Source organism: Podarcis liolepis (genome assembly GCF_965112155.1).
Source record: "Podarcis liolepis genome assembly, chromosome: 1".
Lineage (NCBI taxonomy): Eukaryota > Metazoa > Chordata > Lepidosauria > Squamata > Lacertidae > Podarcis > Podarcis liolepis.
Window position 1 is genome coordinate 40,580,613 of NC_139554.1, and position 25,347 is coordinate 40,605,959.

Below are 25,347 nucleotides of genomic sequence, written 5' to 3' on the forward strand. Positions count from 1 at the left end.
CGTCAGGAATTCATGCAAATGGCTCGAGGACTAAACTTTGGGAACACTTCTTGAAGACCTAGTGGTGTATCCCCTAGATTTTTTGCTTACTACAGCGCTATGTAGCACTCTGCTGAACATTTTTGGACAAGCCAGGCATGTTGAATAGTCCACTCAGTTAGAAGGATCTGGTAAACCCCAACTGCAGCTAAGGAGAGAAATGCAAAAGGCAAATTAAATATTAGTAAGAGGTAAATAAGCTTTATTGTACTAGCCAAAGGCCATGACAAAACCATAGAAACACTATCTGAAAAAGAAATATCTATACATCTATATATCTGTATAAAAAAGCAGAACCTCTGCCTAAACCATTGGAATCATAAAATACAGGTACATGCTTAAATTGGGGGTCTCCACACAGCACACAGTATTTTCCTATTTAGACCCCTGAATTGCTAAGAAGTGTGCATTTAAGTAGAGTTGTTGAAGATGTAAATGTTTTGAATAGTGCTGTCAGGCGTGGAGAGCCCTCCTCTTCCTTCAGTAACGTCACAGATAAGAATTAACGCGCAGTTGATATAGTCCTTTTATTACAGCATCATGCTGCAAGCACAAATACACAGCTCTCCGCAAGGAGGGCAGTTGGCTACTCTAAATCCTCCTTCCGACTTCCACAGCATTTTAGGCGCCAACGGGAAGTTCCTCCCTCCCTCTGACTCCTTTGCTCTCTGATATGTATGTTCGGATCTCCGAGTTCGTGGGGAGGGGGGTCCCCCACACTCTCAAGTGACGTCTCGACTAGCTGCCCCCTCCCTTCTGGCTCCCTTGTTATTATCTCGTAATTGGGTAACTCCTCCGTAAGCTGTTCAGTTTCTGTGTCTCTCTCTGTGACTCTTCCCCCTCCAGCTCTCCATCAGAGAGAAGCTGGTCTGCCATAAAACGCATTCCCCAGTCCTCATCTTCAGACCATTCCCTGACAAGTGCAAATGTCTGTGCTGTGAACTGACTTAGTTTAAATCACATTCAACTAAATGGAGAAGCTAACTGCTTTTTCTCACCTCTCTCTTTCAGTAATAGTTATGCCCGTGTGCGAGCTGTGGTGATGACCCGTGATGACTCAAGCGGTGGATGGTTACCACTTGGAGGGGGTGGTCTAAGCTATGTCACCGTTTTCAAAGTCATTCACCAGGAAGAAAATGGCTGTGCTGATTTTCTTATACATGGGGAGCGTCTCAGGGATAAAACGGTAAGGACAACTATTTCTTTCTTGTACCATTATGAACATTCATATTTCTGTGTATCTTTCTAATCTGGACAATATGGGAGTAAGGTATTTTTATGATATTAGTTTCATTTTGTTATTTGACAAAAATAACAAAAACAAGCAAATGTCTGAGACAGAGGAGAGTGTTTATTTTAATTTTTAAAAATTGCCTTTCATTTCATAACCCAAATAATATTTCACACTAGGCTATAAAAATCACAGTAAAACTGTAAAACAAACGATAAGAATAGGAATGTAGTCTAGAATACTGTTACACCAAGTTCTATTTTTAAAGCTAGACCACTTCAAACTGGGCTTCAGTCATTTTGGAAAACTTAAAACTAATCACGTTTAAGAACAATAAATGGTGGGATAGAATGCATAAATATGACACTAATTTTATGTGGAAACAAGAGTTTTATTTATTTATAAATATATTTATATGCCACTCATAGCAGTATATCACAGCAGTTTACAACAATGTGAAACTATAAAACCATACAGTAAAATCGTAAAAAATTAAAAACAAGTTAAAAGCAAAAGTTTGTTCCAGAACTGAAGAAGCATTGGAAAGGTGCGGGAACTTTATGCCAATTCCACTTTCCCATTGCAGCCCCCCTCCAACCCAAATCTGTTCCCGATAGTTCAGGGACCTTTCCGTGCAACATGGAAGGTGGTACAGAGGCTGCAAGGAAACTGCCCAAAATTGCCTTCCTTTTTCTTACATCAGTGGATGCCTCATTTGGATCAGAAGTGCTTCTGCAAACCGGACAACAACTTTATGTTTTATCCAGAATTGCTTATGCATGTTTGATACAATCGCTGAAAACCAGGAGCTTTTTGAATGTTATCTGAAACCTAATTGAAGTCACTTCCAAGATTGGCTCCCTCAAAGCTGGGATTACATATGCAGGACCCTTCCACAAGGGCAGAAGCCAGCCACATAAGTTCAAGCCATTCAGTCAGCATCCCCACTGTAAAGTATCTCCATAGCCAGTCCCTGCCCCTGCGGTTTGGTCCCTTAAATGTTAACACCAGCCTTGCAGGAGCCACTTCCATAAAGGCTGCTCTCCACCCAGCAGACCAACACCCAGCACACGGCAATCCAAAGAAATAAATATTTATTTGGGGGGTATTCTTCTTATTATTATGCATTTTGTGTTGAAGGGCAGTACACAAATTCAATTAATAATAAATAATTTGTGCCCTAAATAATGTTTCCGCCATTTAACGAATCATAGGGCGTTCTTTTAATATGCGTTGCTATCCTGTGAGACCATTTCCTGTGTTCATGCTACCAGCTGAGCTGCTGATATGTGATGTAAATCTTTTCATGAATGTGGTTTTGGTCGGGTTTTATTTGTAGTGCTGAAAATTATTCTTAGATTTTTGAATGAGTATCTTCAGACATGACATGTCCAATGACAGCAACGTGTTCCAGATAGATATAGATAGATTTCTATTTTTTTGTGGCAGACCTTAGCGTAGGAACAGAAATAACTGGTTAGTACAGGCGAAACAGTGGTATTGGCTAGAATATGAGGCTGGGGGGCGGGGGCGGGTTAAGCATATTAACAGATGCTGTGGGGTGATAGTCAAGGATATACCATATTCACTCGAGTCTAATGTGCCATTGAATCTAATGCGCACCTCAATTTTCAGAACCTTGAAACCAAAAAAGTATTTGCTGGCGAATGTAAATGTGCCATTGAATCTAATGTGCACCTTGATTTTTGCAACATTATTTGGCCAAAAAAGGTGATATTAGATTTGAGTAAATATGGTAGCACCCTCTAAAGAGAAACTTCTTTTTCCCCCTTGAAAGTGTTGGCTGATTGCTTATTATCCTCTTTTAAAGGGGCACCACTCAACTGCCCCTTTCTACCCTGCATCTTGATTTGTCATCCTATATAGATGCTGATACCCATATGCTGAGCAAATAAATTCCTGTTGCCATTTCACAATAGCCCTAGGTAGTAACACTAAGTTATTTATTGTCTGAAAAAGCAAGCAAATCCTTTCCCCACTTCTTTCTTTCTCTCTGCCAGCAGCTTTTCCTACTTGCATCGGCCACAAAATTTGACCTGTATCCCGAGCCAGATTTGTTTCAGAGCTCCTCTGTGACTTTTCAATGTGGCTCTCAATTTAAGACTGAAGTTGGCCTGTTTAAACTGTTTCTCTTTTTTGCCCCCATTTGTTGTAATGTGGAGTCTAAAAGAAACTGTAAGTTCTTTTCTTTTTCAACCGCCCATCCGGCATGGATTAAGCCTGCCCAAATTATAGACAAATACATCCAGAAGTACTTGTGCAGGGCACCTTTAAAGTTTGATGTTTTAAACAAAAGAAAGTCTATAACCTTTTGATTTTCTTTGAGAAATGTATGCAATTTGCTGGCTTGGTCACCCCTTCTGATGGGATGAAACCTGCCAAATTTCTGAACGACAGCTGCAGTACAAAAATAATCAGGAGGGAGTGGGGACACCAGAAACCCCCAGGAAATACTAGGATAGGTTTAAAGTTGTCTCCCAGCAGCGACCCTTTAGCCCCAAGGGTCATTCGTGGAGAATTTACCCACCCCACTGGATTTTGGAGTGTGGTGTAGTGGTTAAGAGCGGTAGACTCGTAATCTGGTGAACCGGGTTCGCGTCTCCACTCCTCCACATGCAGCTGCTGGGTGACCTTGGGCTAGTCACACTTCTCTGAAGTCTCTCAGCCCCACTCACCTCACAGAGTGTTTGTTGTGGGGGAGGAAGGGAATGGAGAATGTTAGCCGCTTTGAGACTCCTTCGGGTAGTGATAAAGCGGGATATCAAATCCAAACTCTTCTTCTTCATTATCTCTGCATTGACTTACATATGGGAAGATATAATCCCCCCCCCAAGCAATGTGATTGGAGTTCTCTGGGAAAATAATTCACTGTGATTGCAAAGCTAGAACTCTCCATCAAAATGAAAGATTTCCCCCTGACACAAACACACACCCCCAAAAAAAATCTTGGTTTCACTTCTCCAAAATGTGTTTTTTGAACATCCAAGACCACAGAGCTGCTCAGAAGCTTAGGAGTCCCTGCTCTGACTCATGACATCTTGGAGTGCTGTCCAACTTGGAAACATGAGAGAACCTTCCCTGAATCACCCCAATCTGTCTTGTAATTTTGGGCACACGCAGAACGAATGTGCTCCCTAACGTGAACAGTTGAAAGTGGGAAGAACTGGGAGGAGAAGCTTCTACTGTATCTGCGAAGAGCTGTGGCAATGATTTACTAGCTCTTACCCATGAGGCCAAGTTTGTTTCTGCTGCTGCTGTTTAGGCTGAGCATTTGACAATGGCATAGACACTTGTTGATGGTGGTGGGGGCTAGGCAAGCATTGTGCAAGACCTACAGGTGATTCTGTCTCTGCCGACTGACGCAGGAGGGCAGCAGAAACAGCATGGGAACTTCAGAAACTTTGTTTTCACTGATCCTAGGAAATAATATACGGTATAAGAGTTCCCATTAAAACAAGTTTCAGAACCAACGTTTAACTCAAACTATCAGGCTTGTTGCCTGGTCAGTTCATTTTCTTCCCCGCATGGTTGCTCCTTTCCCAGTTAATGTGTTAATGCGCAAAATCATAAGGAAATGTGGCAGCTGGGACTGGGTGCCAGAGGAAATCGAGAGTAGCACTGAAAGGTATGGAGCAAATGGCAACAGGAAGGAATGACACATGGGCTCAGCTGGCCAACTGGAGAGATGTTGCATTTGTCATCTCTTGCATTTCCGCCCTTTGTACCTGCCATAAACCACCCATTAGGGTTTAGATCACGCATGGCCAAACTTGGCCCTCCAGCTGTTTTGGGACTACAGTTCCCATCATCCCCGGCCACTGGTCCTGTTAGCTAGGGATGGTGGGAGTTGTAGTCCCAAAACAGCTGGAGGGCCAAGTTTGGCCATGCCTGGTTTAGATGAAAAACTTAATTCGTGTCATCTGCTGCAGCGCTATCCACACTGCCCTGAGTAGTCAAGTCACACAATATGGGTGGATCACACACACTCTTGGTTTATTTAAATTAGCTTTTGTTAACCGGGTTCCCCTCTGCATTTTTTGGGAGTTGTAACCCAGAACATACAGGGGGCATCAGATTCGCAAAGCTTGGTTTAGAACATTTCAGTCCCTCTTTTCAACAGTCAAGAGTGAACATAGGAAGCTTAGTATTGTCCATACTGACTGGCTTTCTAGGATTTCAGCCAGTAAACCTAGATTGAACCTGGGACTTTTTGCATGCAAATCTTAAGCTCCACCATTAAGCCAGGGCCCTTCCCGCTCAGATATGCTTGCAAAAGTTTTGATTTAAATTAATATTTTGTATGCTGATATTCCAGCAACGAAGTTCACCTTAAAGCAACCCACAGCGATAGCAAAGTATTGGAAAACAACACAAATTACACTTCCAACAATTTGAGCATATAATTACAGTTTTAAAAAAAACAAAACCCAAGCCATAGTAAAGTAGAACCAAAAATTCATCTAACAATTAATGCAGTTCAATACAAACCAATAATAAGTCAAAATACTTTTAAAACAAATAAGAACGTGTGATAGTAGCAGAGCAGCAACCTAAGAAACATTTTGAAAGTTGCCTCCTCTGATATCAACCTGCTCGTGGTCAGGGCTTAGTTTCTGAGAAGAAGAAGAAGGTTTGGATTTGATATCCCGCTTTATCATTACCCTAAGGAGTCTCAAAGACTTTCCTTATAGTCCCTTTGCCAAACAAAGTGCCGAGAGAAGGGACGAAAGAGAAGAGAGCCTTTGCAGTAGTGCCATTTGAACTATGGAATAACCTTGCAGGACAGATTCACCAAGCCTGCTTTAAGCTTGCTCTGAAGAACCTGTTTTATTCTGTTGGACATTTTTTTCCAATGAATTGTTTGATACATTTTTTAGCCTGCTGCTGTTACTGTGTTTTTTATCATGGTGATTTAAAGTGCTGGTTGATTTCTTAAATGTGCTTTTTTAAAAAAAAAAAAGTTAAAATTTAATATATGTATAATTATATTTACATATATATGTATATAACTATATTCATGTATATAACATACATATACATACAGATATATAGCTATATAGATATACGCGCATACACACACACACACACACACACACACACACATATAAAATAAGCTGCTGTGAGTTTAGTTTTATCATGGAATAGTGGGGTGTAAGTGGCGTAAAACAGAGCTAGCATCATACAAGTTAAAACTTATTCTTAAAATAAAATAGAACAATAGGAATGCTTCCAGGAATGGGGGTTTCATTCGTCAGCCCCTTCCTGTACATGAAGTGATACCACCAGGCAGCACGACAGCTAGGATGTCATGACTCTGACTGACTGGAAATTTCTCAAGCTTCCCTTCCTATGCCATACCATTTGATGAGGTGATTAAGGGAAAATTCCTGGAAAATTGAGAAAAAAATCCAAGTAACCTTTGAGCAGTTGGAATTCCCCTGTTGGAAAATGAACCAAATGTCTTGAATTCATAGCCCATTAGGTTGAATTAATGGATAAAGCATAATTTTACCACCCTTCAAACATTACTTACAATCAAATTTCATAATGGCAATGTATTGTAGTTCATATCTGAAATGATCCAGTAGCTGATGAACTTTGCTAAAGAAAGAACTTCATTAGTTCTTTTTAGAGAACATTCCTCTCAGAATCTTCCTCAACAGTACTGATTCACGGTACTTTCTGTTCCTCAGAGCATCCATTCTCCTTTATCGGGCTTTTGTTTTGTTTTAAGATGTCTTTGACCTGACACCAGCAATTCTAAAATAGGGCTGACTTCTGTAACAGCACTTCCTCTATCACACCAAGGCTTCAGGCAGTGAGAAATGAATTGGCTAGAACTCCAGTGGTTCAAGGTAAACTAAATAGAAAGCAATGGCCCATAACCTCTCTTTTGTTTTACAAAAGGAGCAATGAGACGAATTACTTTCAGAGAAAATAGCAGGATACACACTAGATGATAGATAGATAGATAGATAGATAGATAGATAGATAGATAGATAGATAGATAGAATCATGAGCTGGTTCTTGCAAGTGATAAAATGAGCTTTTAAGAAAACACATTGAGGAGTGATTCTACTTGCTAAGCTTTCAGACATATTTGACTTTGCATTATGAAGAATGCCTTTGCCATTGTGATTGCTCGAAAACATAAAAAAAATATAGTTATAGCTGAAACTGTGTGTGATCTTTGGCACAAAAAAACATTTGCATTAGACCCAGGAAGGAGTTTTAATCGGAATTCAGGCAAAAGGTTTGCTTGCTTAGCCTGGATGAGATGTGGTGTTATGATACACAGTAAAATCACTGTATTTTAGTTGAAGATAACTTGTGGCAAAAGACAGGGTACAGCTTCACGAATAAGAATCTTAGTTTGATATGTTATTGACAAAGAGCCTGTCAGGTACCTTGAAAAGTGATAGCACCCAGGATATGGATTTCACTTTGGAGTGACAGAGACTATTTCTGGACTTGTTTACCCAGCTTGTTTAGATCTCTGTTGGAATGTGAAGGGTTTTCTTCTTCTTTCTTTTCACAAAGCACCCCTGACATAATTGCACACTTCCTCCTTTATTATACTTCCCTTCCGAGATCTGGCTCCAGCCAGTCTAGTTGGAACAATTACCTTCCACTCTAACCTGGACAGGTCTGCTGCTCTTTTAAGCTATGTAAACATCAATGGAGAGTTTCTTTTATATGCAGAATTAAACATACATTCAGGCTTCAGTATTTTAGATTTTCAAATGCCACAGACTTGATGATATTTATTTTTGCTTTCCGGTTTAATAATGAGACATTTATTCTGTTACGTGTTACGCATCTTATTGTCTGGTATCCTTGCTTAACCGCAGCAAGACAAATGAATTCAAAGAGGAAGGCATGGGAAGAACTTCACCATTCATGACTTTCTGAACAAAGAGAAATTGTGCACACCCTTTCTTTTACATGGTGTTCTTCCAAAGTGGATCCTTTCACAGCATTTGGAGACTTAGCAAGATTAGAGTAGTGAGATGAGAGAGGTGGGCATGGATGTGGTGTTTTGCTTGAGTTTTGGAGACACTGGTTCAAATCCCCATTCAACCATGAGGTTCACTGGATCACCTTTAGCCAGGCATTACACATACGTCAGCCTAACCTCTTTCACAGGGTGAGGATATAGTGTGGGGAGCCATGTGTGTCACCTTGAACCCATTGGAGGAAAGACAAGATGTGACTGAATGAAATTGAATAGGAAGACTGAAGGAGAAGGAAGACCGGGTACAGTCAATAACCCCTTGGCCAGTTCTTCACTAATACCTGGTTCAGGATGTTGTCTACACAGTTCGAGAATATTGTCCAACATTTTAGAAGACCTGGGCAGTGTTTGGAGCCAATGTAAAGGGAAAATCAGCTTGTGAGAAGACAGTCAGAGTGGAAGAGAAAAGTGGCCATGTTGCTGTATTCAAATTCCCTTCTCCATGATTCGCCTTCTTTTCATAAAAGGCAGCCTGGGCTTGCTACATGTGTTTTGCATGTAATTAACTGTTACCTCCCTTTGTAACATTATAAAAGATCTCTGATTCACCCAAGCACAAAGTGAAGTGTGTGTGTGTGTGTGTGTGTGTGTGTGCGCGCGCGCGCGCGCGCATACATATCTACACTGGAATAAACTGCACAAAAGCATCTGTGGGTTCATCAAAACTTTAATATTTGTGTGTATCTGAAGAAGTGTGCATGCACACGAAAGCTCATACCAATAACTAACCTAGTTGGTCTCTAAGGTGCTACTGGAAGGATTTTTCTTTATTATATTTGTTGTGGGATAAGAATCCTGGGCATGAAGTTCTAAATTTAGTAGATTCATAGGGTTCTGTTCATACATTTAGTTGCTTTTACCTACTTGTTTTAAGTTTACAAGCTGGCCTGGTTTATACATAATGCTAAAACTGTTGTTGTTGATTTATAAACTTTGGTTAACTCGAACCATATCTTGGCATTATGCGTGAACTCCGGTCTCCTCCTTAACTATAGTTAAGGAGCTGTCACAACCAAAAGGTGTAGCCATGAGTGTAAGAGCAGCAAAAATCAAAATCAAACCACTCTCAAGGTTTGACTGCTCTTGTTGGTGCTTTTAACTATTTTGTGGTGTAATAAACCGAAGTTTAAGTGATCATCTGCCAGGTGCCTTGGCTTCAACTGTGGTTTATTAACTATGGTGAACGTTAATCATGGTTTAGCATTATATGCCAACCATGTCACTGTGTACTTACAAAAAAAATGCATTGGTATTGCTGTATTATAGCCTGGAATCGGGAACAGCCAGTAACTAAGGCAAAAACTAAATTTCTTTCAAGTAGGTTATATATAAATGGTTTTTCACAAACTTGTCTGCTTTGGGGAGGAGCTAATTGGTCCATGACATGATTCATTTGAGAGTAGACTTTATTTTTAAACCTTGTTGTGTACAGAAGTCCCTTATGCTAAGTTTTTCCTTTAACTCTGCTTTTCAGGTGGTTTTGGAGTGTACGTTGAAGAAGGACCTTATTTACAATAAGGTTACGCCAACTTTTCACCACTGGAAAATAGATGACAAAAAATTTGGCCTGACATTTCAGAGTCCTGCTGATGCAAGAGCATTTGATAGAGGCATTCGTAGGGCGGTAGAAGATCTTTCCCAAGGTATGAATCTCTGTTGCATAAGCATTTTTAAATATATAGTAATAATTTTAAAACAATTATAGTAGTACCCACGATGTAATACTATATGTGTTAATAAAACTGTGCCAGTTGCCTTTTTGACTGGTTATCTACAGGCAGTTGTTTCTCTTTTCCCACTCTGGGCGGCCCCATTAATATTCAAAATAAACATGAAGAGCAGAAGCATAACTATTGTACATTTAGGTACAGTGTTAATGTACATTCATTAATGTTAAAAGGCAAGCACCTGTTTTAGCCTTGAGCAAGACAGCAACATGCAGCTCCCACAGAGCTGGTCTATGTGGCTGAGGGGTAATGAGCAATGGTTACAGCAGAGATAGAACACGATTGTTCAGGTCAGCCATGGTAATAATCCCTGCTTACCCAGGGAAGAGGCAAATCACAAATTTGTGTTTAATATTTTTAAAGCCATATACAAAGCTACCAAAGAGAGTCAAGATCCTTTCATTGAAGGACCTTCACTACCTTTTATAGAGCATTGGCCACTTATCTAATTGTTTGGATTTCACTTCTATAACGTTAACTAACCTTCTTCCTTGGCACTCTGTCAGCTTCTATGATGCTTTGTTGTGAGCTGCGATTTTGAATAGTTTCCAGAGGATTATTTACTTGCAAATGTGTTTAGTTCATATTATGCCAAGTGAAGTGAGGCCTTCAGGTTTAGCAACCTTGTTCAGCAGCGTGTGTCTTTTGTTTCTGAGTCTGTATGTTTTGTAACATACTAGCTTTCGTGAATGTTGAAATATCAGGATGAAGTGTGCTGTGCACATTCAGGACACCATTCTGTATTTAAAGTTCAAACCCCTGTCTGATCCCACACCAGTTTTCATACGGCTTAGGAAAGGCATTAAACACACTGCAATGTAATGCCTCTCTTGAGCCCTGAATTATCAGAATGAAATTTGATACGTGTTGTTGACATAATTCTCTGTTTGCTTGAACTTGACATTGGTAGTGTACATGCCTTGAATGCAGAAGGTCCCAGGTTCAAACCCTGTCATCTCCCATATAACAAAATTTAGGTGATGAGAAAGATCTCTGCCTGGATTCCAAAAGAGCCCCTATCACTCAGAATAGCTGTCTCAGAAAAAATGGAGAGTCTGGCTAGGGGTACATAGGAAGCTGCCTCCTACTAAATTCTCACCTCTCACATCTGAAAGAAACTTGAGATTTTTATGTTTGTCTTATTCTTCCATAGGTTGTCTGACGTCACATGATGAAATTGAAGTACCAGTAGATGGCTTTCCAGTAAGTGCTTTAAGCTTCCATTATCTTAATTGTATTGGAAGAGATGACAGGAGTTTTCAGTGCTGAAAGTAGTCTTACTTGTATTCGTTAAAACTTTTTGAACTTTAAATCTGCAGAAGGATAACCACGTGAACCGTCTTGCCTTGTAACTGTATAGTTTAGGCTGGGTGACTTTTCTTTGTCATATTTAATTCTCAAAGACAAAAGCTATTGCTTTGTTTAAGAGACATTTCTTTCTTTTTTTACCCTAGATGTGTTAATGAAAGAGTGAGTGGATATAACTAAGGCAAAGGGGTGCTAAAGTGCCTGAAGCTTAATTTGAATTAAGGCTGAGCTCTAGAAGAAAAATGTTCATTGCCAAAACTGATACTTGTGAAGGTTGTAGTATTATAAAAATGTCCTCTGATTGCATGCGGATTAAAGGGTTTAATGTCAGGCAGGCCTCATCAGGATTTAAACCTGTAACCCATTTTCAACGTTAAGGTTCAGTCACACAACATGAGAAGCAACAGCAAGATCATTAGTACTTCAATGTTCTTCCCAAGGCTCCTGTAGACAAGTAATACACAGTGACTACAAAAAATCCATGGGTGAAATCCAGTGGACGTATGGGGAATCAAGGGTTAGAGTTTATGGATTTCATTCACATGAGCTGGAAACTCTTGTTCTAGTTTGGATTATCAGAAAGGCTTCACTTTAAGGTAGTGAATTGAAAGCTTTTCAGCCATGGTCTTAGTGTGTGGTGATAGTCTATCGCTTTTAAAAGTGATATACAGTGGTACCTCGGATTAAGAACTTGATTCGTTCTGGAGGTCCTAACCTGGAATGTATCTAAATAAGGATTATATTACTTTCTTATTGCAGTGTTGGAAAACCCAATTGTTGTGATGTGTTTTCAGTGGTTTTTTTGTTTTGTTTTTAGTCAAAGATTATTGCACACAAGTAGATCACTGTTTCGTAAGTGTGTGACTTAATTGCCATATATTAAGATGAGTTACAAGCCTGGAATTGGGGGAAATTGCCAGTCTTTGCTTTTAAAAGCATATCATTACTTGGCAACACATGTGGGTCTTTCAGGCAGTATCTGTGTCATCCTTATAGGCAGTAGGCTGCATCATCAAGATTATCACACATTCTCATATATTTTATCTGAGAATAAACTATACCGTCCCTTCTGTAATCAGATGGGGTGTGCTTCATCTGTTTAACAGCATTCACACATGTTGATAAGCAAAGATGAAAAGGTGTAGGGTGGGTGGCCATAGTTTGCCCAAAATAGCCTCATAGGCCAAATGCCAAGAGTGGCCCACAGACTGGGGGCGCCAATCCTAGAGATAGAACAACATCACCTCAGAAGGTGAAGGTCTCTTGCCTTGCCTCAGGGAGCAGGAAAACCCCCCATTAAAGGTTGGAAAATGGACACAAAATGTCACGTTGTGGTGTTTGTTTGTTTTTACATAATTGAAAACAAACACCACAGACATGATGTCCATATGAGAAATGTGAATATCCTGGAAGAAAGTTTCAGAAAAACAGCAACTGAAATACTGGTGTCAGTTGGCAACTTCATTAATGTTGAGCTTGAGAATGATGGGTTGAAAAGAAACAGATCATTAGGGTGTTGCCACAGCTAAATGTAAATCCCTGTAGTCATTACAGTTCCCACACGGGCTTGATGCTGACCTGCAACTTAGGAATGCATAGTGAAGTGTCATGGGCCCAGGACCTTGCTTAGGAGGCATTTATTTATGGGTGTCTATCAATGAATTGTAACATGTTACATTGGTCACTGGTCCTTTGCCTGAAAACCGTTTTTCCATAGTTTCCAGTAAAAATTACCATAAGTTTTCACACTTCCCCATGAAACATTAGCTCCTTATGTATTTTGCCTCAGGTGAGATTCTCCGCCCCCTACTTTTAGAGAAAACAATTGTCCAGGTTACAGATAAATTCTTGAGATTACAAAACTGTTTTGTTGGTCACATTATTTTAAAACACCACAAAAATAGAGCATTTAAACTACTTGCGGCATACTTCTTTATTATTTTTGTAGGGAAGATCAAGCCAGTTAACTCACAAATAGTTTTGTGTTATCTGTGTTAGTTCAAATAATATTAGCTAAAACAGAAAATACTCTGTAAAGAATCTTACAATTTTTATGTTGGTCACTGCGGAATTACCCAGCTGGTTTTCTTTAATAATTTATATGTAATGTGTTTGGGAAGGGAAGTAAGAGTCCTGACATTAGCAGACAATCCTAATTTGGGAGGCATTATTAATACAGAATAAGGATGAGGAAGTTCCACAGGAAGAACTGGGTGACCTCAAGAACTGCAGTAATGGAAATGGAATGAAACTGAGTTCTGCCAAGTATAAGGCTGTGAACTTCGAGTGATAAGAGACGTTTTTGTTTTCGGCCGGGGGCTCAGCAACAGGGGAAAGAGCTTGGGATCTTGGTTGATCACAAAATGACTGTTTCATTGATGCCGTGTTGTTACAGTATTGCTAAGAAGATAGAATCAATGTTTGCATTGATTTTGGCAAGGAATTATTACTACATCTGTAAAATGCTCTGAAGGGACCCCGTTTGGAACGCTCGTGCATTGCTCGAAAGAAATTAATTTAGATTGCAACAAATGCAGGGGGGGGGAACAACCAGTAGGATTCTGGGAAATGTGGACCTATGTGGAGAGCACAGAGCAAGAGAATGTTGCTTTGGCTTAGCTTTTAGAAGGGTGAGTTCATGCTATGCAGAACTTAAGAGGAACATCATCCAGTGGGGGAAATAAAAATTAATGGTTACCGATTGTCTGCTAATTTAGACTGGAGCTTTCTAATGGATGAAAATCTGATTCTAGTGCAAGATTCAGAAACCATCTCCCTGGAAAATTTGAGAGTAAAAATCAATGCTTTTTTCCAAGAATGCTGAGATTTCTGCAGAACATGTTATCATAAAAACCCCCCAGACGTTCTGTAATTTGTTAAAAATATGTTAATGCCCAGGGCAAAGAAAATCCTATGTCTTGGATTCACTTCTAAATATTTAGCTTAACTGAACTGATTAGGAATTTCCAACCAAAAGTAGCAGGATTAATCAGGAACTCTTAATCTCTTTATCCGATAATAAAGTCAAGGCAGTTTGGCAATGTGTTTTGGTTTTTTTTTTAACAAAAATTATGTTCTGTAACTGCAAATTTAAATTTCTGGTTACTATTTTTTCTAGTTCCAGTGTCTGAAGGATGTTCTGGGTTGGATGAGGGTAAACAAGCTGAAGCTTAATCAAGATAAAACAGATGTGCAGTGGGTGGTGGACACGTTAAAAAAAAAGAAAGGAGGAATGTATTGAAGCATTGGCTTGAAGGGGGAAATGTTTCTTTGCCTATATGACATCAGGACTAAGAAAGGTGGCTGTCGTTAGCCCAAAGCGCCAAGGCAGGCCAATCTCAGAGGCCCGCAAGCTGAAGATTCTCCACCTCTGGTTTAAAGCTGTAAAGGTTTTCATCAGCACTTAGGATTGAGCCTAGATATGCACTGACAACCGTGTGCACTCATGAAGTTTCAGTGTGATCCAGGAGTGCCAACTTGTCCTCGGAACCATGGGTGCCCAGGGCCATGGATGCCATGAAGCATGCATGACCCTGGCACCTAAATTTGTGGGTGCCCGGCCCCTTCATGGGGAATTTTGTGGGTGCTCAAGGTCCCAGGGATTTGGCACCTGCAGCATGATCTGATAAGATCATCGGCCCTAGCCAACAGCTGGAAGGCCCTGCAAACCAGCTACACTTAGCCATCACAATAGCCTAGTCTGGAAGTCACTAGTGCATGAACAACTGTGGCAAGGTAGCTGGAGTACAGACTGAAATTAATAAAATGTGCCTCTGGCCACCCAAATTTCCCAAGTTAGTGCAGAGTCCAGAGACACATTCAAGCTTTCAGGCCACCCAAGCTAGTTTGGGTGCAGGCTGTCCTGAGATAACCATCTCCTAAACTGCTTAGGGCAAGTTAGGAACAGGATCAGGCCAGCAGGCCAGATCCTGAACTTTCCAACCATGATGCCAGGGTGGACTTTGGCATGTTGTTTTTCTTCCACAGGCTTTGCTGGGGTGATTGTGGGGGAAAGATTTGTCCTGTGTGTACTGTGGACTTTGGCAAACGGTTTGTGTGTGTCTTTACCCATGAGTTGTTTGACATGTTTTTAGTTTATATTTTAAAATTGTTTTACTGGCTAAAGTTAGTCAGTGACATTTCATAAGGGTGTTCCCCCTCACCCTCACATAGACGCTCGGTATGAACCTTTCTTGAGAGAAAGTTAAATGGTGTTGAATGGAATGCTGGGTAGAATGAGAATGAGTGTTGGGCAGAGAGGATCAGTTGAAAAATGACCATGTGAGATATGAAAGTACAGACCAGGCCTCAGCCTTGAAGTTTAAAGTTCAGGTAAGCATAGGTGTGACAGGAAACAGACAGAAGAAATAAGAAATGAGTAAAAATAGTTTTGAGAGGTATGAAGGAAAACTGCTGAAGTGCACAGCAGCAGGATTTCTGTCAGACAGTTTATGAAGACACAGGGGCTCTTATTCTTCAGCTCTTATTCTGTGTGGATGATATTGGTTGCCAATTAAGTACTTGTAACATAGAATGATAACTTCAGTCACATAGACTCCATTTGTCTATTCAGTTAGTGGACAGAACTGGGAAGTCCATCACTTTGCCACCGGCAGCCAACCAGCATCAAAGTAGTGGTGGTGCTGGAACTAACAAGATAGGATGTCATATCCATTTTGCCCGGAATAACATGTCTGCTAAGACTGTGGTGGTAATTTCCTGGCAATCTGGAGCTTGAGTGGAAACTTCTGTTAATATGTTATTTTGTTAATTGAATTAATGTCAAAACACGTTGGCCAGCCTTCATAAAATGGCTGACTAGACTACTGCACTGCAATATCTTAGGTTTGGAGAACAGGAGTTTGTGCTCTCAGGGTATTTTTCTGTATGCTAAAAAAGGGGAAGATGCTATATTCTGTGCTGTACTGAACAACATGTCACAAAGTACAGTACAGTACTAAAAAGCCACCTTTTTGCTATAGTATAGTGGTAATGACTATTGCCCAGACTATCTGCTGCAGATTGCCAAAGCAACTGAAGTTTTGCACACATGTTTGTTTGTTTTACAAAAATGAAAACTAATGGTTCATTTTGATTTTCGAAAAAAAGATTTCAGAGTTTGGCAGCCCACCTGGCAGCCATAGGCAGCAAGGGATTACATACACTATAGATAGGTGAATGGGCTCCTGTATGATTATTCAGCCCTTACTCCACCAGCCCACTTGGTTTCTGTGCTCACTGCAGAGGAAATGTCTTCCCTTTCTCCAATTGTTTTTCTTTTGCAGGTTGGAAACTGTCTGGTTTGTGAACTCTTACAAGTGGTGTGAACTGGTCTACTGCTGTAGTTTCTGTAATTAAATTTGGAGGCTTCATAGAGCAGACTGTTGTCTGTAGAAATTTATGACACAATAACCTAGCTAGGTAAACTCAAAAGCTCTACAAAAATCTGTTAGTCGCATCAAATTTTCTGTGCTGATTTGCAGTTATAAGTAGTCTAATCCCCCATGAAGCTGAAGTGAGTGCTCTTATCACTGCTGTTCAATTTAGGAGGCAAATTTTGCATGAAGATTAGTATGTCTATGTTTGCAAGAAGATTGAATTGATCCACACCTGCCAGGAATTGAACATTGCTTGCAATACAAAAGGTTTTGAATTACGTAACTTTGTTGAGAGTAAACTAGGCACAAGATTGCTGTCTATATCCTTTTATGCTTCTTCAAAAGATACTCTTCCTGTTTTGCTTTTGTAGTTTGCTTTCATTTGGGATCCTAAAAGGAGGAAAATGTTGTATCTGTAATTCAGCTATGCTTTTAGGATGTGCTTTATATGGGAAATGTTCTGTCTTAAATGACCGGAAAATATTCTGCAGATTCTAGGCCGCTGCTGAAGGTATTCAGGATGTAGGGCAGAAAATATGCAACTAATTGTAGGGAAACAGCTGTTGGCATTGAAAGTAATTGCTCTGTTCTGCAGAATCACTAAAGCAGAGGTTATTTTGAACTTGAGTCTTAATTCATAATTCAAATGGGATATGGGTGTTGCTTTTAAAAATACAGTCTTATGAAAGGGCTAATAAGCACAAGGGTCAGAAAATACGTAGCCTTTTCTAAGAGGTAGGAGAGTATAGTCTCCTTTACTCTTTTGTCAGATCACTTGTTCAGGGATAGAGGATTGTTTTAACAAGGCTTGCAGAAGAGCGCCGCGTTCTCTTACCCAACCTTCATCCTGGGAAAAGTGAGGAGAGGAGTTTTGAAGAAGAGAGGATCTCAGTCTGGTTTTCATTTTCTCTACAGCTGTCATCTGGCTTTGAGTTCTGCTGGGCTTCTACAGCTGGAGAGTCATTTTATTGCTTTTACCCAGCATCCTTTTGCTTGTGCACACAGAAATGTTTTAATAGTCTTGGAAAAAAGTCAGAGTATCTCTTAGCAACCATAGGACAGTAATTATTATACCAGCAGCTGGGAGCAAACCAGATTTCCGTTGTGCATTAAAAACTGGCGTAGGTTACTTCATAGATGATACTGGCTAGCCTATGCCAGTGCTGTGGTTGAAGGATATTGAATGTGGGCGGTGCGTAATTGCTTTGGCAGTAGAAAAGAAGTGGGGATTTGTGCATCTATGTCTGTGTTTTATGTGAGATAGAGACCATCAAACACTATATTTAATGTGGCACGTTTTTATACTGTAAAAATATTTTGCTGGTTTTATTTAGTCTTGTTTTCAATACAATAGTAGCCTGTGTTTGGGCCTCTTACTGTCAGAACCGTATTTCTTGATTTTATTTTGTTGCTGCTGCTGTTGTTTTAAGTTTTAATAACCATCCCGTGACAAAACAACCTAAACTAATTGTTTCCTATCCAAAGAACTATTCTGAAATACTTCATCAAAATGGTTTGTTTGGAAACCAAAATCTTTTTTATTAGGGACTGTGTAGCTACTGGGAGTTTGAGGAATTGAGTGTAAAAGGATGGGTACTGAGAACATGACACAAACACTGAACTTTTGTATGAACTACAGAAAAGATGTCAAGCATTTGTTGAAAATGGTAATAACACATAAATAGCCCCCAACACCAAATAAGGGTGTAGTTTGCAGTTTCCCACTGCACTGATATCGCCTTTGCTTACTTAGTGTTGAGAATTCATATGCCTCCACAGGAGTATCTGAAGTCCAGAGGCTGTTGTAGCCCAACTCCATGCTGCAGTGCTGTGGCTTGCTTCAGCAGATCCTTGCTAGTTATACTGGGTTGTTAGTGGTTGTGTGGTACCCTGGACTATAAGGTCTTTAGACCCCAAGAAGGGTTGGCGTTTGCTAATGCACACAGTGCTTGTCAGAAAAGCTTTCCACAGCACCATCTGGTGTAGCAAGTTTGGAAAGTTATTTTCCTCCCGCCCACCCTTTTATGTCTATAGCAAGCATGTTAACATGCTCTTCCACAACAATTGATTAGATTCTGCCCGACTTCACAATAGTCGGTTCAGCTCCTGATGAGCACTGTTTTCTACAATCTAGGAAGCTGTAAAAAGTGACTTGCTCATTGTATTATCTTAGAATTTACTACTTATTTACTACCTTCATCACTTAGGAATGACACTTAAAAGTGAATTGTGGAGAACATTGTCTTTTGTTGAGGTGGCTGAGCATCTTTGTCTATTAAATAGAGTGCCCATCTGCACAGTAACAGTACTTCTAACAAGTATCATTTTGTTGAAGGTGCAGAAAGGTGTAAGCACGTAAAGTACATTTGTCAGAAACATGCTCACAAAATGAGCATCTTCCCAAGGAACAGATTTTGTGTAGTGTCTTGCACATTAAGGCAACCTGTCCCAATGTATTTTGGACTACAACTCCCATAAGTCCCAACCAGCTGTCTAAGACTGAAAGAGCTGCAAGTTGCCAAAGGCTGCACAGCCATCATATACTCTGAAAACAGCAGGTGTGGCATAAGAATATATATTCAGCCTGTTTGAAGTGTTAAATTCCATGGAAATCCTTGCCCTAATTATGGTCTTGCAATAAGTGTTCAGGTGATCACAGTTTCCCACACCAATTTGGTGGCCTTCTATTACAGAAGTGAGAGTGAGTCACACACCCAACCCGGTTGGCTGCTCTATTTCAGGGATCTGCCGGAACCAGGGGCAATTGCTGTGGTTAGTTGGTGGTCAGGTGGTTGACAAATATCAAGTCTTCGGTGCCAATCACTGCTTGGAAAAGGAAATGGCATACAATCCTCTCTGTAGTGATGTTTTCTAGATGTATAAATAACCAACTGGGAAATGGAGTTTGTGTGGTCCCATATCCATACCATGCAATCATGGAAATTGTAGGTCTGAAGGGCTGTTAGTGTTTTTCTTGTGCTGGGTGTGTTTGTGACTTGTACATTCAGTAAGCATTCCATAAGGGGGATACTAAAAGTATTTTTGACACTGCATAAATGCTGCCTCCAGCATGTAATCTGTGGCATTTGTTTACAATAGAATTTTTGTAAATGTTTAGTATGCAACTTGTTTTGATTTTAATTGAAGTCATCTGCATTGTCATCCATCTGAATTGCTGGGATGACTCAAGCACAACAACAACAAAAAATGAATTATAATTTATTATCATTCCCAGGCTATTCCAGAAAGCATACCGAGTTTGCTAATGAAAGATCATCTTTTCCAACATGAACCTGGAGTGAGCAATGATTCTTACAAAAGCTTAAGTATAAGACCCTCAACCTTTGAAGATTTCAGCTCAAGAAGACCATTTTTCCACAACCAATCCAACCAGGTAACAGCTCTGCAACTAGAAAAAAACAGCTGTCAGAAATTTGGCTTAGTTATTTTATTTTATTGTCTAGGCTAGACCTATAATGGGAGCCAAAGCTTTTCCACTATGTTAGAGAGCCATGGCAAGCCTCAGGCTCACGTACTCCCTTCTCTCCCCTCTTTCATGCACCAGACTTAAAAGTGGAAGTGACTACAGGAAGATTAAAAACATCGGCTTCCACTTTTGAACAAGCTATAGTTCTTCGGGTTCCAGTGTCATGGGAAGTTGCAGCTTGTTTAAAAGTAGAAGGTGCTTCTGATATCTCTTTGGCTGTATTCACACGTGGGGTTTATTGTGTTAGTTTAACTGACTATAAGGCTAGTGCTTCTTTCTTTTTTTCTAACTTTCCTTTCACACTACACAAGCCTGTTCCATCATATCTCAACCCCTATACGGCCATGTTGCGGTAAAGGCCATTCACACAGCAAGAACCAGCAACAGACATCAACAGATGTCAACATGCCACCACCATTCTGCTACTCTGTGCTGAAATACTAGCCTTGAAGTGGGCAAGGAATGCACTACATGCTGGTAGTCTGCCACACAGCTCGTCATGTGAGCGGCTGTGGCACGAACCTGTGAAAAAAGCAGGAAAATCACCACACAAAATCACATGGTTTTCTGAGTTGGGGGGAAGGGGCTGTAAGGGGGGGTGCAATCAAATAACATGGAAATGAGTGGTAGACTATATCCTCATACATATTTTCAGAAGTGGCTTTTATGTTGTGTGAAAGCTCAGTTTTTCTGTGCAAAATAACTACCAGGGAAACATCAGGGAAAGGGAATAAACTGTGGTGTGAATGAAGCCATTCTCTGCTGAAAGGGGTGGTGGTGTGTGTGGCTCATGCAACTGGAAACCATGACTTCCCATTTCTTCTGAATTGAGCAAATATGTGCAGTCGCAGCAACTTCCACCTTGTGCCTCTTCCTTCCCATCTGCATACTTCCCTCTTTTCCCTCGCCTGCTGTGTATAATTCCTTCTATCACTTAGGAATTTTTACTCACCCAGCCTTTCTCATTGACGTATACTTGCTCAGTCCCATTTATTCTGCCTTCCTTTCCACTGCCATACAGCTTCTCGAAAGATGCTAAAGCCCCTTCCAGGCTACTTGCCCTCCTTCCTGGGCCTCTCAGCCACATAGTTTTCTTATTCCCCTTTACAGTTTCCATTGTTGCCTCCAGGCAAGCAGCTCGGTCTGTGTCACAGTCCCACCCACTTCCTGCTCTGGACATGGATTTCTTCCTCTCCTCCACCCAAACAATCCTTCACTTCACAAAGCTCGTCTTCTGTTTTCCACCTGAGCAGTAGAAATGCTTATTTTTAAAAAATTACAGCAGCTGGGGAACACTCCCCAAGAAATAGTCATGTTTTTGTCAGTCAAGGAATATTTTATGAGGTCTCAAAAAATCCATTTGCCAGAGAAAAAGGCCCCCAGCGTCTCCCTTTCCCTCCAGGCTCACAGGAGGGTAGAAAGAATATACATATACGTAATTTCATTTGTGTGCTCGCTCTCCACAGTTCAAGCCATGCTCAAGGCAGCGTACAAGATAACAAAAATACAATTTCCACATAAATCATAATATCTAAAATAAAGATGAAAAAAAATCAGCTACAACCCGCCCGCCCCCCCGCAACAAAAACTTCTGCTTTTGTAGCTGGAGTCAGCCAGGGCCCTGCCCTCTTGGGCCTGGTGGGAAAAGGCCTGCCAGGCAGGGAGCAGGTCTTCCAAGACTCACAGCCAAGATGGTCTCATATTGTGTTGGGCCCTGGAGCAAGCAGAAGCAGAACTGGCCACACACACTGCTTCTGCCCTCAGCGAAGCCCAGAACAATACAAGACCTCCTGTCCCAAATTCTCAAGAGGAGAGAAGAGGTCAATGATAGCCACAGACTGCAGCTGGCTAGCAAGCAAAAATGTCTGCTGGCATTTAAATTCGTGAGTTGTCTTTTTTTTATTGTCAAGCCTCTAAAATCCTTTGTGGTGAAAATAGAGCACTCCATGATAAATTTAATATTATCCTTTCCTAACCTTGTAGTTGATCTTATGCCTCTTTTACCCACAATTCTATATTGTGGCACCCAGGTATCCTGGAGTACCTCAGATATAGGCATAAGATTTTCTCTCACCTGAGTATACATGGGTTAGGGAGATTTCCCATGTGTAGGTGTGCAAAGATCACATATGTCTACTTTGTAAGATTTATATTTGTGAATGCTACTACTTGCAGCTCTTCAACTGTACTCCAGCATTACTGTGTACACCACCACCCAAGGTTTTTTTTTTGGGGGGGGGGGGTTGCCTGCACCATTGTACTGTATACCTATGTAGAAAGAAAGTTTTGTGCAAAGTAGCTTTTGCCTGACTTCAGCCTGATCTCTCATTTTCCTGACATCCCCCCCCCCCCCAAGGTTGCAGAGTTAAAGCCCAGAACAATCTATTACTGAAGCTTAGGCTTGCATTACAGTGGTGCCTCGCAAGACGAAATTAATTCGTTCCGCAATTCTCTTCGTCTTGCGGTTTTTTCGTCTTGCGATGCACGGTTTCCCATAGGAATGCATTGAAAATCAATTAATGCGTTCCTAGGGAAACCGACTTCAGACCAGGTCCGGGGACAGTCTGTCCCCGGACCTCGTCTGAAGGCTGGGGGGGGGACAAGGGCTTTTCTTCCCACCCCCAGCATTTTAAAAAACCCCGGAACAGCGGAGGACTTCTCCGCTGTGCGGGGCGATCTTAAAATGCTGGCGGGCGGCATTTTAAAATCGCCCCGGACAGCGGAGGACTTCTCCGCTGTCCGGGGCGATTTAAAAGCCCCTGGGAAGGCAGGCAGGGGGGACAAAGACTTTTGCCCCCCGCCAGCCTTCAGAAGAGGTCCTGGACCTCTTCTGAAGGCGGGCGGGGGGCCAAAGTCTTTGCCCCCCCGCCTGCCTTCAAAAGGTGTCCCCGCTGCGGCGGGAGGTGTCCCATGCCCCCCGCCCGGCTTCGGAGCACCGGGAGAAGCGATCTCCCTTCAGCCGCTTGCAGCAAAAGATGTCGGGGGAAGCGGGAAGCGAAGCGCTTCGCTTCCCGCTTCCCCAGCACCTCTTCTAAAGCAAGGGGCTGGGGGGAGATAGCGATCTCCCCCCAGCCCCTTGCAGCAAAAGACGTCGGGGGAAGCGGGGAAGCGAAGCGCTTCGCTTCCCGCTTCCCCCGACATCTTTCGCTGCAAGGGGCTGGGGGGAGATCGCTATCTCCCCCCAGCCCCTTGCTTTAGAAGAGGTGCGGGGGAAGCGGGAAGCGAAGCGCTTCGCTTCCCGCTTCCCCCGACATCTTTCGCTGCAAGGGGCTGGGGGGAGATCGCTATCTCCCCCCAGCCCTTTGCTTTAGAAGAGGTGCGGGGGAAGCGGGAAGCGAAGCGCTTCGCTTCCCGCTTCCCCCGACATCTTTCGCTGCAAGGGGCTGGGGGGAGATCGCTATCTCCCCCCAGCCCCTTGCTTTAGAAGAGGTGCGGGGGAAGCGGGAAGCGAAGCGCTTCGCTTCCCGCTTCCCCCGACATCTTTTGCTGCAAGGGGCTGGGGGGAGATCGCTATCTCCCCCCAGCCCCTTGCTTTAGAAGAGGTGCGGGGGAAGCGGGAAGCGAAGCGCTTCGCTTCCCGCTTCCCCCGACATCTTTCGCTGCAAGGGGCTGGGGGGAGATCGCTATCTCCCCCCAGCCCCTTGCTTTAGAAGAGGTGCGGGGGAAGCGGGAAGCGAAGCGCTTCGCTTCCCGCTTCCCCCGACATCTTTCGCTGCAAGGGGCTGGGGGGAGATCGCTATCTCCCCCCAGCCCCTTGCTTTAGAAGAGGTGCGGGGGAAGCGGGAAGCGAAGCGCTTCGCTTCCCGCTTCCCCCGACATCTTTCGCTGCAAGGGGCTGGGGGGAGATCGCTATCTCCCCCCAGCCCCTTGCTTTAGAAGAGGTGCGGGGGAAGCGGGAAGCGAAGCGCTTCGCTTCCCGCTTCCCCCGACATCTTTCGCTGAAAGGGGCTGGGGGGAGATCGCTATCTCCCCCCAGCCCCTTGCTTTAGAAGAGGTGCGGGGGAAGCGGGAAGCGAAGCGCTTCGCTTCCCGCTTCCCCCGACATCTTTTGCTGCAAGGGGCTGGGGGGAGATCGCTATCTCCCCCCAGCCCCTTGCTTTAGAAGAGGTGCGGGGGAAGCGGGAAGCGAAGCGCTTCGCTTCCCGCTTCCCCCGACATCTTTCGCTGCAAGGGGCTGGGGGGAGATCGCTATCTCCCCCCAGCCCCTTGCTTTAGAAGAGGTGCGGGGGAAGCGGGAAGCGAAGCGCTTCGCTTCCCGCTTCCCCCGACATCTTTTGCTGAAAGGGGCTGGGGGGAGATCGCTATCTCCCCCCAGCCCCTTGCTTTAGAAGAGGTGCGGGGGAAGCGGGAAGCGAAGCGCTTCGCTTCCCGCTTCCCCCGACATCTTTCGCTGCAAGGGGCTGGGGGGAGATCGCTATCTCCCCCCAGCCCCTTGCTTTAGAAGAGGTGCGGGGGAAGCGGGAAGCGAAGCGCTTCGCTTCCCCGCTTCCCCCGGTCTTTTGCAGCAAGGGGCTGCAGGGAGATCGCTATCTCCCCGCGGCCCCTTGCTTCAAAGAGAAGATCCGCTGTCCCCGGGGCAAGCTTCGTTTTGCGAAGCAAGCCCATAGGGAAATTCGTCTTGCGAGGCAACTCGAAAACGAAAAAACCTTTCGTTTTGCGAGTTTTTCGTCTCGCGAGGCGTTCGTCTTGCGGGGTACCACTGTACTCTGTTTTATTTTAGAGTGATCTTCTACTTAGATTTCAAAGATTTCCCTATTTAGCTTGCTCTAGTTGTTTAGACAGTTTTAACCATTGGCAAGGGTGACCGATTACAATTTTTATTACTTTGAGCCAAGCCATTTTGAATCTCAAATATTCCAGCAGAAGTCTGCTCTGCCCTATAATGGAGTGTCTTGTTTTTGCCCTTGGCAGGGATGGGAAAGGATTGTTTGCTTTTTAATCTTTGCTCATAAACTAAAACTTTATAGCAAACTTATTTTCATTAATAGTGAAAGATGTTTCTGTCATCGCTGGCCGATCCTTTAGAAGGTTATGGAAAAGTTATTTCTGTCTTGGTTTTGTGGATTTCCATTGGTGCCAGCAAAGTGAGCAACTTCTTTGGTACTGGCTACAAGTTCTCACCACAAGTGTTAATGTGTTTG

At 42.5% G+C, this 25,347-nt stretch overlaps 1 protein-coding gene across 1 annotated transcript in view; it reads left to right on the top strand.

Annotated features, from left to right (window-relative positions):
• The window catches only part of SPRED1 (sprouty related EVH1 domain containing 1), a 77,378-nt gene that overhangs the window by 44,910 nt on the left and 7,121 nt on the right, over positions 1 to 25,347 (top strand). Inside the window, exons 2-5 of the mRNA XM_083509394.1 lie at positions 1,051 to 1,225; positions 9,781 to 9,949; positions 11,187 to 11,236; positions 19,955 to 20,113. Of these exons, the coding sequence (XP_083365520.1) occupies positions 1,051 to 1,225; positions 9,781 to 9,949; positions 11,187 to 11,236; positions 19,955 to 20,113 (553 nt within the window). The remainder of the gene's footprint in view (positions 1 to 1,050; positions 1,226 to 9,780; positions 9,950 to 11,186; positions 11,237 to 19,954; positions 20,114 to 25,347) is intronic.